Here is a 14,503-nt window from a genome sequence, read left to right on the forward strand (position 1 = left end):
TAATGCAACATATATAGCACAGCAGTTAGAAAGAATGGGTCAGATCTGGAACCACCTCTGGAGGAAACTACCCAAGGCATCAAAGGAAAAAAAAAAAAAAAAAAAAAAAAAAAAAGCAAGTTACCAAATAGCACATGCAAGAAGAACCACTTGCCAAAAAAAAAAAAAAAAAAAAAAAAAAAAAAAAAAAAAAGGGGGGGGGGATGTAAGAACATGGCATGTCTATTTGTATACAGAAAGTTCCAGAAGAACCAGAAGGGTACCCCCAGGCAACTGGACTATGGCCAGTATTTAATTCTATTTTTTCAAACTGTGTCCTCTTGCCAAGTGCAAACAATTTTCTTCCTATGAGGATAAGGAAGGGTGGGTGGGAGAACAGAGGAAAAGAAGGAATAACTGGCAAACTCTAGTGGACATTCAGCAACCTGGCTGCTGCTCAACAGATGATTTTGCCAAAGAAGAAAGAGAGTGAAGGAAGGGAGGAGAGAGGGAAGGAGAAAGGCATAGCACAGGGTGGATCTATAAGGACAGCAAGCGCCCTCTTTACTAAAACCAAAGTAGTATTCAGGCCCTTGGCCATCTGAATTCTCTACTTCTAGACAGGAACAAAAAGTGGGTTGTTTCCCTCCAGTCACCTGAAAAGTCAGGAGAAATTCCCCAAAGCTCCACACCTGCTCTGCACACTGCCCTCACCTACCTACGCCCTTCATCCCACACAGCCAGGCTCCATCCTTAGGCCAGTTATCCACGCTCCATTGCTGACCTCTTGTCTTGTTCCTGACTTCTCTTCCCTTCCCATGCCTCTGTCACCCTGCAAAAGCCACAAGCCCCTGCAGGGCAGGGGCAACATAATCTATCAGGGAAGCCCCTTTCCTAAGCTAGAACCATTTTTGTGCCACTTATGAAAGACAACATAAAATACATCTGTTGAACAATTCAGAGCACTCACAGCCTTCGGAGGTCCTTCAGGTCAGGCCCCATGTATTAAGGATGAGGAAACTGAGGCCCAAAGAAGGCTGGGCTCTGGCCTACCATTTGTCAAGCTAACCCCAACACTACCCTCCACTCCTGACACTACCCCCCCCCATGTCTCTGGTCCCCATGTTGGCAGCTGTGGCCAAGAGGATCAGGAAAGTCAGTTACCTTCCCCAATGGGAGTGGCTCCGGACCCAGGCTGTGGGGCTGCATTCTAGTCCGTACATCACTGTGTCCCCATAGTCCAAAAAGGGTTTGTTTATTCTGGGGGTGGGGGTGGGATACAGGAAAAGCAGAGAGTAAGGTTAGACAGTAACAAAGGGAGACACTGAGTCACGGGCCAGTTCTCCACCTGTTACCCTAGGGGACCTTTGAGCCTTGCAAGGACCACTTGGGGGGACATACACATATGTGTATGCACATGCATACATGTTCATGTGTGTACAGGTACACACACACACACACATACACGAAGGCCAGATGTGGATGCTGGGTGTCTTTCCCAATCGCTCTCTGCCATTTTACTTTTTGAGACAGGGCCTCTTCCTGAACCCAGAGCTTGTCCACTATTAGAATGGCTGTCCAGGAAGCCTCAGGAACTTCTTGTCTCTGCCTCTCCAGTGCAGCTACTGCAGGAGCTCACTTCTGCACCCAGCTTCTTTTTGGTTTTTAACATGGTTACTGGGTTACTCAACTCAAATGCCCATGTCTACACAGTAAGCATTTTACCAAATGAGCCCTCTTCCAACCCCTGGGTCACAGGTATTAAGTAAATGGCATGGAATCCTCAACACAATCCACAAGCATCTGGGAGAGGTATTTCAATGCAATAAACTAACATGCACAAAAATTCAAATGTGGTCTCTGCCCTTTGGACATATGTAAATTTAACAGATAAGCCCGAGGGGAAAAAATTTAAAAACAGTAATAAGCAGGGAAAGCAACACCACAGGGACAGCAGCTATCCCCAGCTAGGTGATGAACCCAGATGAGCTGTACAACCCACTTTCAGGCTGATGAAGGACCATGCTGGCAATCTCTGCCCCCCAGGAAGTGGCCCGGGGCTCTCACCTGCGGGACAAGTGATGAGCACACTTCACCAGGATACCCATGCAGTGCACGGCCACGATGCCAATCACCAGCAGGCTAAGAGGACCCAACTAGGGATGGAGGTTACAGACAAAAGAAAGAGAAGCAGACAGAATTAGGAGCCCAAAGGAGACTACATGTGCAGATGATAAAATGCTATTAAGGCATTTCTGGGGACAGATCTCTGGCCTGCAGGAGGGAGAGATTATCCAGGAGACTTGATCTGCATGTGTCCTCAGCCCTGGCCCAGGCAGTTAATCTTGTGGACAGTGGATCCACAGGGCAGAAGTTCCTGGCAGGGGCTCTGGGATGCAGGAGGGAAGTTTATCCTGAGGGCAATCGGCAAGGTCAGCACTTGGATGGCCAGCATCTCTGAAACCATGGTGCTGGGCAAGCAGACTGTGTGTGGTGAGTCAAAGGGAGGGCAGGGCTGTTAGCTAAAGCCGGTGAGCCAGGCTCTGAGCCTAGGAAGGGCCTGGCATCCAGAGAGCCCTAATACACAGCTTTCGATGCATGAATGTCTAAAACCCTTACCAAGAGGCCTGCATTTCTCACTGCCAGTGGCAGCCCCAGGAGTCCGGTGCCAATGTTGCCTTTTAGCAGGTGGATCAAGGTCTGCAACCATCTGTGGTAAGAAGGCCAAGTGGTAAGTGTTAGTTACAATGCAGGTCAATGCTTCTCTGCATGGCCCCAACATAAAGAGCCTAATCACATTGTCTTATCTGATCTCCCAATCTTGTGATATTTTTTTTCATAGATGAGGGACTGACTTCTCCAAGGAGCAGGCCTCCAAGGAGCAGGCCTCCCTGAGCCCTTGCCTCTTAGAAGCTGGTTCAGAGAGATAATGGAGGCTCTTTCTAAGCATTCCATCTTTTCTGGCTGTATTCAGGGCTGGATTTGACCACGGATGACTCCCAAAATGCCACAGAGGATGACAAGGTATAACTATGAAGGGTAGACCTCAGTGTGGGAAAATGGGGGTAACCAAAAAGTAGAGTACAAGCTGGCTGAACTGGTGACAACATTTAATCCCAGCACCTAGGAGGTGGGGACAGGCGGGTCTTCAAAAGTTCAAGGTTAGCCTGATCCACACAGCCAGTTCCAGGCCAGCCAGGACTATACAGTGAATCTCTGTCTTAAAAACAAAAAAGGAACAAACAATAAATAAATAAAGTCCAACCCCTCCACAATACCAAGGGACTCAACATTCCTACTAGGCCAGGCATGACGGCACTTGGGAGGCAGAGGCAGGGAAATCTCTGTGAGTTCAAGGCCAGTCCTGATCTACATAAGTTCCAGGACAGCCAGGACTAAGTAGAGAGACCCTGTCTCAAAACAACAAAAATTTCCTATTGGACTTTGTGTGTGAAGAAATAGAGGCCAACTGTTACTGTGGGTCCAGGACTAGAGGAACCCTCTTCAGTGGGCCCCTGTGCCTTAAGGGCAGAGGTCCCTCTAAATTTGTACAGACTGCCCCATTGTTTTATGACTTATACAAAGCTTCTCGTGTGTTCTCATTCATTTTTTTTTTTTTCACTCAACAAATACTTCTGTGGATATGGAGGAGTCAGATATGAAAATCAGCCTCTAGAGATATGTAATGTCTCAAGGGAAACAAGAGATGAAGGGATGAGGTTAGAACCAGGGGGGATTGAGGCATGTGAGTGGAGGGCAGAGAGCTGAGGCCGGAAGGTGAAGTGTGTGAGTGTGTGTGTTGTGTGGGGGTAACTGCCACAGGAGAGGGGAGGCTGCAGACCCTAATGAGGAACAAGGACCACATGAGGTCAATCAGGAGTCTCCCCCTCTGTAGGGAAGACCAATCCATCCCAGACTGCACAGGAGTGTGCCAGTTGTGGCCTTTCTTTGCCTTTTGTTCCCCACGACAGAGTAGGAAACAGCTCAAGTGTGGTGCCTTCGGTCACTCAAGGCTTGCCCTGGACATAAAAGTCCTTTTGCACAAACAGCCCTCAAGACCCCTCTCAAAACGGATACTTGCACACAAATCTGAATTTGACAGAAAACAATGGCCAACAGCAGTTGCTACTCACAAAGGTCATTCCCTCAAGTCTATCAGAAAGGTCATCTGATCTACCTGCCATTCTGGCATCAGCAGGATGGAACACCAAGAAATGGCCCTTGACTCCCAGGAGAGATGTGCCTGGCCCCTGTGCTCTAGGGCCACAGCCCAGAGTCCTGCAAGGGTCCAACCTCATTATCAGCAGCCAGTAGCCAGGAGATAACAGGCCTGTTTAACCCACTTAAGTGCAAAGGTAAGTCTGTACCACACCCTCCCTCCACCATGAAGCCTTCCCAAATGCCTCTGTGCGAGGCTTCCCGGCCCGACTCAGCTGTTTGTCACTTGGCGTGGCCATTCCTTCCATTCTGGGAACTCTTATCTCACCTGAACAGTTGAGTAGCGGGACCAGGGCAGGTGAAGTCCCTTCAGTTCAGAAACAGCAGGATTCTAGGCCAAGGATCAAAATTGCCCAAGATGATGTCCCCTCAGCACAGGTGGGTATCATAGCATCACCTCCAAGGCTGTGGCATTCTAGCCACAGGGTGAATTAGCTTCCAAGATAGAAGGGGAGGGGAGGGGCCTACCAGGCCCCTCTGGTTTTCTTTCTTTTGTGCTGAAAGTAGCTTTTAGGCTTTTTTTTTTTTTTTTTTTTCTGATCCCAGGTCCTCTTTTATTCTCTGATGAATTGAGAACCCTTGATATCTTTGCTTATGTAGGTTCTATCTGCAGATACGTTACATTACTAGAGCTCCAATTCTAAAATTTTTAATTTAAAATAATAGTAAGTCTAATACATACTAACAGTTTAATGATTAAAGTTAAATATTGGAATTAATTTTTTAGTTTATGTGTATGGGTGTTTTGCCTGCATGCATGTCTGTGAACCACATAAGTGTTGTGACCTCACAAGCCAGAAGGGAGAGTCGGATTTCCCGGGACTGGAGTTATGGACAGTTGAGCCACCAAGTGGGTGCTAAGTATCAAACCAGGGTCCCCTGGAGGGGCAGCAACCATCTAGATCTCCAACCACTCATTTTTAAATATTTTTATTTATGTGAATGTGTGTGAGCATACACACATACTCACACTCATGCGCATATGAGTGTCCTCAAAGGCCAGAAGAGGGTATGGGATCCCCTAAAGTTGGAGTTTAGATAGTCAGGAGCTGCCCAGTGTGGGTGCTGGGACCAGAACTCAGATCCTCTACAAGGGTAACAAATAATCTTAACTACTGAGCCTGCGCTCCAGCACCACCTCCCCCATCGCTGTTTAAAATATCTTCTAAATGTCTCATCTAACAGGAGACAGCTGGGTTTCTGTCTCAACATTCAAGCTGTATGTGTTGCTTTGGTGAAAGTCTATGAGAAAGTGTGTTCTCCCTAGACATGTAGCTGGGGAAAAAAGGGACATTTTATCTGCCTCTTCAACTATGGCAATTCTTCTCTGACATTCTTCCAAAATGAAATGCAAGGGTTCCTTATCAGTTAGCTGCAATGTGGACTCTGAACCTCCCATGGTCCCTTGCAGCTGTCTGCAGGGACCTTTCCCTAACATATGTGGAGGTTCCAAATTCTAACCTCTTTCATTACGTCAAATGACCTCACGGGAAAGCATTTCTGAGAGCACAGTGCTTGTTCTGCTTGTTTGTTTGTTTTTCCAATTTTACTTGAATGCTCAAATTGCATGTGAGTCACAAAAACATTGTTGATGGTTTTTCTTGAGTTAATGGGTTCATTTCTTTCATTTTCAAATCCTAAATATTAGGATCATTAGGGTTTGAAAAACCTAGTTAGCTGGTTGTTGTTCTTTCTAGTAAAATAAACTGTATCTATTTTTATAAAAAGAAACAAAAACTAAAGTTAGTTCAGTTGGAAACTGGCAATACTCACACTCTGGTATTTGGGTTTTTTTTTTTTTTTTTTTTTTTTTTTTTTCTTTTTTTTTTTAATAGCGACTACTAAGAGATCCATGCTAAGGGGTACAATTTAATAAGAATGAATAATTTGAATAATTTCACTATCTCATCAAGAACCTTTTTGGTTATTGGAGACAGGGTCTCGTGCATCCCAGACTGGCCTTGAACTCCCTGTATCATCCAGGATGACCTTGATCCTCTGGCCTCCAACTCCCAAGTGCAACCACACTTAGTTTATGTGTTGCTGGGAATGAGACCTAGGGCATAGTACATGCCAGGCAAGCACTCTGCCACCTGAGCTACAACCCTTGTCAAGGGTAATCTTAAATAAAGCTGATCTTTTCCTTACTCACATGTGACTAGGTAATGTACATGTGTGGGGATGAGGGGGAGGGGGAGGAAGCTGCAGACACACACACAGTTCCTGCATCCTCGAACACTTGTGAGCAGAATGAAAGGCAAATAACTTCTTAGCACTTTTAGGAAGGGAAACAGTCTTGGGACCCCAAAAGCTCTGCAGACCATACTTTGGCAAATGGCCGTTCCAAGTCAACAAAGACCAAGAGGTAGTTGTTAGCTGGTATCTCAACCTGCTGGCCTGGGGAAGCGCCGCTGAGGTCTCAACAAGGCAACAAAATGAAAATGTGTCCTACTGTGTGTAACTGTCCTACTGTGTGTAATCCATCCTACAGCATTATCAGAGGCTGCCGTCAGTGCTGTCAACAACTCCATGGCACCAGGGGAAATCCGAACACTCTTGTCACAGATATGCCTAAGGTCTCTATGTTATTGCACTCATTATTTTGGGCTTTTAACTGGTCTTTTAACTTCTAGAAGAGTCGGATGTGGTTAAGCAGCTCTTCCAAGGTACTTTGCTCCTTAATAAAGCAGAAAACAAGGAAGTGTAAAGGCTTCAAATCAAGTCCCTCACACTACCTAGGAGAGGTAAACAAGGGCCCACAATAAGCCTTGGCCCACCTGGTATGTTTCCTGAATAAATGCCTGGGTAGATCTTGTCCCCAGGCTGGAGTGACCAATACTCTAAGACCCAAATGAGTACTTGCCTCAGTACCTTAGAAAATGTCCAAGCACAAGCCAAATGAGGGAATTATCTGCTTGGCTTGATCTCCAAGAAACCAGAGAAAGTGATAAAAGCAACCTTGAGGACAGCCCAGGCATGCATCCTTGACCTGGAAAACCCAGCCAGCTGGTCTTGTGTTTCAGAGGATGTCTCTGTAAAAGTGAAAATTTAGAGTGTGCACAGAAAGCACTGTGCAAACAAGTTGATGATTGGAAGAAGTATTTCACAACCCCTGAAGGGATTTCCTTCTCCCTGGGAGACATTGATAGGGCAAATGAGGTCAGAGGGAAGAAAGGAAGGAGGTCCTGGCTGCCACCAGCAGCACCTTAAGCAACCTTTTCCACCAGCTAACTTGCAAATAAATCAGGGATCTATAGCAGTATGTTGTTTGGGAGACAAGCTAAAAGCCAGAATCCTTGTGTCAGCAGTGACAAGGAGCCAGTCATGTGAACAGACCTTTTTCCATGCCCACCTCAATTCACAGGGGAAAATGTCTCTTCCAGGAGAGAGAGCAGGAAGAGGGCATGTCCCCACAACTTCCACAGCCCCTTCGAGCAGTCATAGAGAATGGAGGTGTGTAGCATTATACTAAGACACTAAGGCACAATGCAGCCCTCAGTAATTCACATCCAACCCACAGAAAGGGTGACAGCTGAGATTCGGGATAAATGACAGGGCTGCCAAGGACAGGGTCCTGGGACCTTGAAAAAGGCAAGGGGCATGCTGGGAAAATCAGAAAAGAACCCCTCCCTCTAATGTTTGCAGTTCAAGGAGTAAATGTCATACAGCCAGCTCAGTTTCCCAGGGGGGCTTCTCAACTGGTCTTTATATCAGGAGAAACTGGGGACCGAAGAGGGCCGAAGATGAGACAGGTTCAGCTTCCAGGATTCAAGACAGCAGCCTCCTTAAGGAATGCAAAGTGGATCTCTCTTCCCTACCAACTCTGGAGGGCTTTTAAATACAGTTGCCACTCTCTCCCTCCACTTCTTCAGCCTAGTGATGGGACAGAAGTCCCAGGAGGCTCTGCCAAGGAGGCACTAATGGGACCAGGAGGTATCTGACACTTGGTTCTAGCCCCAGAGATTATCCACCCCCAAAGGCTTTCAAGTCAAAGTTCTTCCTGGCCACCAGCCTTTTGGACTAGGGAGAGGCAAAGCCCCTTGCTGGCCTGCCCGTAGACAGCATGCTTTCTTCTGTCAGACAGGGTATGTAAAGTGGGAAGATGGAGGCACAAACTGCTCCAAGGGAGACTGGGGGACAGGAAAGTCCACTCCCAGGCAGGAGGTCTCAAGTACTCACGTAGTGCTATTGTTCTCCCCTAAGCGTTGGTAGGAGCCAGAAGAGAAGTTGCCAAGGCCTTCAGAGGGGCTCTCTTCAGGGCTCACGTCAGTGGAACTGTAGTCATGATAGTCTTCATTCCGAAGTCTCTGCGTGGACATGGTAGCTGCGGGGACAGAGGCAGTGCTAAGATCTCCAGAAACTGTGGCTTTCATCTCCAAGTGTGGGGTGGTGGGCTCAGACACAGAGGTAGCCATTGTCACAGCTGCTCCCAGTGACAGATACACTATGGAGTGAGTCTGACTAGAGTGCCTAGTGCCAACCCAGGAGAACGCAAGAAGCACGAAGTCCACAGGACAGACTGGGACTGCTTGGCCTCTGCCTCCCCACCTTCCCACATGGTGTCACGCTCATAAATTTCTAAATTCATCCTAGGGCACCTGGGCAACAGATAGGTAAGGCGATGCTGGGCAGGGTAATGCAAGTGTGCACTTCCAGGAAGCCTCCTCTGGTCTTCTGATTGGGTTCACCACCCCCCACCCTCTTCTGACCTTATCTCTTGGACCTCAAACAGTAGTTAAATCACACACCTTTCCCAAGAGCGAGCTCTCGGGTGATATGAACCTGGTTTCTTTGGGTGTCTTTTTTATCCTCTGCCTTCAGCAGAGACCATGGTTGTAGTCATGAAATCCCCTCTGGGTCACCCAATTCTGCTCCAGCTCCACAGGGTCCCCGACCACAAACAACCCCCTCTTTGCCCCCATGAGTTCAGCCCATCTCCCACTTTTTGAAAGCTATGATGGTTAATTTTAATTGTTACCTTGACACAACCTACAATCACCTAGAAAGAGGATCTCAGTGAAGGTCTGTCTGTCTAGATCAGGTTGGCCTGCAAACATGTCTATGGGGGAACTGTCTTAATTAAGTTAACTGATGTGGCAAGACACCACCCACTAGGGGCAACACCATCCCCTAGAAAAAAATCTAGCTGGGTACAAACAAGCAAGTGAGCTCATCTGCACTCATTTCTTTTTGCTCTTAACTGTGGATGCAATTGACTATTTCAAGTTTCTGCCACCTTGACATCCCTGAATTAAACGGACTATACCCTAAAATTATGAGCTAAAATAAACCCTTTCTCCTCTCAGTTTGTTTGCATTGGGGCTTTTCACCATAGCAACAAGGATGAAACTAGGACAGAGTGATCAGGAAGGCTCTTCTCCTCACCCTGAGCTCGTTTCTTGCCACCAATCTGAGTGCTGGAATAGGTGGCTGACCATAGCTCAGAGGAAGAGGAATGGGAGCAGGAGAGACCATTAGACACTCCATCTTTGTCTCAGTAGCTACTCTCCACAATGCTGTATTGGGGCTCATAAAATGATAACCTAAAGTACAGTACCAAAAGTGCAGCTTTGGCATGCCAAGCACTTTGAACTAAAAGAGACCTGCAGACCACAGAAACTGCCTCAACAGCAATCTGCTGACCTCTTGTGCCATGCCTCCTTGCCAACCTTTGTTCCTGAAGTTCAACCTCAAAAACCAGAACTCTTCCCCATTCTTCAAAGCAGCCTCAAAACCTAAAATGGACATTCTGTCCCTTCTGCTTTCTTAGTCCTATCCTGGAAGGAGGGAAAGTTCCATGTAGAGGCAGAAAGGACCTGAGTGGCCAGACTGGTGGGGTGTAGCTCAGTTGGTTTCTACTATCCCACACAGCTGCCCATGCTTGAGCAAATCAGAGCATACAAGTAGGGATGTAAGCTCAGGGTGGACGGTTCCCCCTGGTCTTTCCATATCCTTCTCTGAAGTCTCCCACATCTCACAAAATGTTGACTAATTAATTCATTCATTCATTCATCAGTTTTGTTACAGGAGTGTTGGCTGTGACCTTCATGACTGAGAGGACGATGTTACACCTTTTCTGCCCTATGCCTTCTCTTAAATTTTTATAGATTTGCTCATGTTTAAATTAAAAGATGGTGAAAGAAGTAACCCTCCCTGTTCTATACTGATGAGGGATGGTGAGGGTGTGTCTTCTCCACATGGCTCTGGGGAAGAGAGGAAGGGAGGGTTTCTCTCCACCAAGTGAAAGTTGTGGGAGCCCCCAAAATCCCAGCCCAGTGCTAAGGAGCCTTCACAAGTCACCTCAAGATCCTCATTGCATAGATGAAGGCTCTCCTAAAGATGGAGGAACTTGTTCTGTAGCAAGGCCAGAAGCATATCTGCTTCCTGACTGTCCATTGGTTTGGAAATTTCTACTGATGACAGTGCCAGGTGCTGTGGGAACTAAATGGAAAACAGTCAACCTCCTATCCTTCAAGAATCTGCAGTCAAATTAGGGTGGGGAAGTACATTAGCAGTAAAAATGATGAAGAAAACCCTTCCTTTCAGCCTGGCGGTGGTGGTGCACGCCTTTGATCCCAGCACTTGGGAGGCAGAGGCAGGTGGATCTCTGTGAGTTCTACCTGGTCTACAGAGCTACTTCCAGGACAGGCTCCAAAGCTACAGAGAAACCCTATCTTGAAACAAACAAACAAACCCATCCCTTCTCCATCAGGCTGCCCCCCCCCCCCGGCATGCAGACACCAGCCCGGCTCTCAGATGCTACCTCTGGGTGAGAAGCTGAGTCTCCAACTGCCACCCCAACACCAGCTGCCCAGAGGGTGTCTTTCTGCTCAGGGCTCCCCTCTGCGGATGCTTGAAAAGCAGCCCTGCTTGCAGCATAAGAGTGATCCAGGGACACATCTACCAACTACAAGTGAGGAAAGAATCTGCATCCTCACAAGGGAACTGCAAAGTGGAAAGTCAGTAAAGGGCCTGTTTTAGTTCACGTTCTGTCATGGTAACAAACTGTCTGAGGCTAAGTATTTTATTAAGAAATAAGCAGGGGCTGGAGAGATGGCTCAGTGGTTGAAGAGTACTAGCTGATCTTCCAGATCCTGAGTTCAAGTTCCAGTAACCACATGGTGGCTCACAACCATCTCTAGTGGGATCTGATGCCCTCTTCTGGCATAAAGGTGTACATGCAGATAGAGCACTCATGCATAAAATAAATAAATCTTTTTTAAAGAGGGAGGGAGAAGGAAGGGAGGGAAGAAGGGAGAGAGAGAAAAATGAGCTCACTGGCTTCCCTCAAGGGTCTCACACTGCTTTAGGCAAGACAGAAAACCGGAAACCCAAGGGGAAGTGAGGAAGAGAGGTCATAAGAGTGAGAAAGAGAGGTCACAAGGTGAGAAGAGGCCAAGGGGAGGAGCTACGCTCACTTCATAACTGTCTGCTCCCACTGTTACTAACCCACTTGCTGGGCAACTCACCAATCCCTCCTCGAGAGTAGAGTCCCGTGGGTCTCTTAAAGACCCCAACATTTCTCAACACCATCATCCTGGGGACGGAGCCTCAACATGACTTTCAGTGTAGATAAAGCACATTCAATCCAAACAGTGCCTGCAACCCCAGGGAGGAACCTCCCTGTTCCATTTCCACAGGCTCCCCTGAGAGTTTAAGGGTTCCACTTAATCATGTGTTGCAGAGATTCAAGCACATCTGAGGACATTGAACTCACAGTGGGCCAGGAAAAGAAAACCTGCACTGATGTAGAAAGCTGGAAACCTCCTTGTCACACAAGCAAAAGCTAATAATAAGTTGACATGCATGCCAGGAGGTCTGGGTGTGAGGGTGGCTCTGTCACCGATTTGCTTGGTAACTTTGAACAATTTCCTTTCCTATGATCTTAGTCTACAAATGCAAAAATCAGAGTGGGAAGTGCAGACTGGGGCTCCTCTGTAGCTCTGATGCGCCAGTCAAAGGATGTTATTAGTTATGTGAACATCAACTTATTTCTAGACTCTTCTGACAAGCCCCACGTGTCTAAACAGAACCTTGTATGTGAACTGTGAGTGTTACTGAAGGCAGAGACAAAACAGGATGATAAATACCCCAACCCACCACAAAACCACTGTGGCCAGGGAATGGTGGCTCACCCTATAACTCCAGCAGTCTGGGGACAAATTACAAATTTAAGGCCAGCCTGGGCAATACAGTAAGACCTTGTCTCAAAACCCCAATTAAGCCAGACATGGTGGCTCATGCCTTTAATCCCAGCACTTGGGATCTCAGCGAGTCCCAGCAGGACTACATAATGAGACCTTGTCTAAAAACATTTCAATTTAATAATAAAATACAGAAAGTTTATTTTAAAGAAACTGCTGTGTCACAGATTCTCAATTTATCCCTGCCACTGTTAGGAGGTCCCTCTGCCATATGTAAAAAGTGAAGTTCCCCACAGGAGAATGAAGCTAACTGCTCAAAAATAAACTGAAATCTCTGGATCTAAGGTCTAATGGGTGACTACTGATATGTGAGATGTGGCTTAGCACCTGTATGCATATTGATAACTGGGGAGATGCTATGTATAGGCACTGGTTAATGATAAACTTAAAATAAATCAATAACAGTAACACATACTAAATAAGCAGGTGATTTCGATCTTCACCAGCAAGAAGAGAAGAGGCAGGCAGACAGTGGCACGTGGCTTGGACATGCATTATTGCATTGTGTTCCAGGCAACACACAGAAAGAATCATGAAGTTATAATACACCGTAGATCCAGGGCTCAGGGCCAGGACCATCAAAGGTAGAAATCTGATAAATAAGAAGGCAATGAGAACATCCAGCCTTGTGATTTAAGAACTACATTTGTTTTGTTTTTGTTTTGGCTTGTTTGTTTTTTGTTTCTGTGATGGGGATCAAATCCACCGAATCACAGACTAGGAAATGCTCTACCAGTGGGCTGTAGCACCAGCTCTCTCTTACCCCATTTTATTGTTGTTGTTGAGACAATCTTGCCTCTGAACTCACTTTTGAGATCTTCTGGCCTCAGCCTTCCAGGAGCTGGAATTACAGGCCTACACCCCCAGGCCAGACCACAGAAACAGTCTTTTTGTTTGTTTTGTTTTGTTTTTTGAGACAAGGTTTCTCTGTATTGCTTTGGAGGCTGTCCTGGAACTAGCTCTGTAGACCAGGCCTGACTTGAACTCACAGAGATCTGCCTGCCTCTGCCTCCCAAGTGTAAGTGCTGGGATTAAAGGTGTGTACCACCACTGGCCTGGCCACAGAAACAGTCTTTAAGGGCTGCCACAAATGTTAGACTTCTTTGGGGCCTTAAGATCTGTAGGCGCTGAGACTGACAGGTGGGAAGGAGGAAGGAGGTGCTTGCTTGTTCAGGAGGAATCTTCTAATTATATTTGCACAGTTGTCCAAACGGACAAGACCCGACTGGGAGGAGGCATGTTTCCCGGGGCTGGGGATGGGGCCCAGCTGGTAGATGGCTTGCCTAGCATGCATGAGGTCCTGGTTCCAGCACCAGCACGGGCGTGGGAGTGCAGGTGCGTAATCCAGCACTCAGGAAATACAGACAAGAATGATCACAAGTTCACGGTCATCCAAGGCTGGCCTGGGTCACAAGAGACCCTGTTTCAGTGATAGAAAAGGAGGGAGAGGAAGGAAGGAAGGACAGAAAGACTCCATCTCTGGCCAGGCTAGGGAGCAGCCCATTCTCAGATGGAACTCTGGGGAGGGCAGACACAGACATTCAGTTCTCCACAGGGCCTCCCCTTCCTCTTCCTGCTCCCCTGCTGGGCACCCCCCAGGCTCCCTTTAGGAAACTTGGCATCCATACCAACCACAACAACTGCCAACCCCTGCCCCCTCTGGAGATTTAATGGGGCCTGTTAACCTGAAATGAGGGTTGTGTAATATGACAAAGTTGAAGCAGGCTTGTCATTCAGGTTCTTGAGTACAGCAACAGTTTATAGATTATGTGTGGTCCATCAATACAAGGCAAAATCTCCACCCAACAGTGCCCATGGGGAGGCTGGGGTAAGATAGTCAGTACACAAACTCAGTAACAAAACCTAACCCATTAGAATAAAAAATGACACAATGCCTCATGAATTTGTAATATTGTGTTGTCTATGTGTTACAGTAATATTACTTTGGAATATATTCATTTAAATATTAAGATGCAAAAAAATTACTTCTTGGACTTCTAAGATCAGAGAAATTGCAAAGAAAAAAGGATTCTTTTCGCTAGATTTTAATGCTATCACATTAAATTTAGAAATCAGACAGAATGTGCATTTTATCTGTTGGC

The 14,503-nt window shown here is 46.8% G+C and overlaps 1 protein-coding gene across 1 annotated transcript in view; it reads right to left on the reverse strand.

The window, feature by feature from the left end:
• Slc36a1 (solute carrier family 36 member 1) overlaps nt 1–14,503 on the reverse strand; it is a 37,889-nt gene that overhangs the window by 15,786 nt on the left and 7,600 nt on the right. The window contains exons 2-5 of the mRNA XM_051180647.1: nt 8,377–8,521; nt 2,599–2,689; nt 2,047–2,135; nt 1,144–1,239 (exon numbers count right to left, since the gene is read on the reverse strand). Coding sequence (XP_051036604.1) covers nt 1,144–1,239; nt 2,047–2,135; nt 2,599–2,689; nt 8,377–8,516 — 416 coding nt within the window. The 5' untranslated portion in view covers nt 8,517–8,521. The remainder of the gene's footprint in view (nt 1–1,143; nt 1,240–2,046; nt 2,136–2,598; nt 2,690–8,376; nt 8,522–14,503) is intronic.

Source organism: Phodopus roborovskii, unplaced genomic scaffold (assembly GCF_943737965.1).
Source record: "Phodopus roborovskii unplaced genomic scaffold, PHOROB, whole genome shotgun sequence".
Lineage (NCBI taxonomy): Eukaryota > Metazoa > Chordata > Mammalia > Rodentia > Cricetidae > Phodopus > Phodopus roborovskii.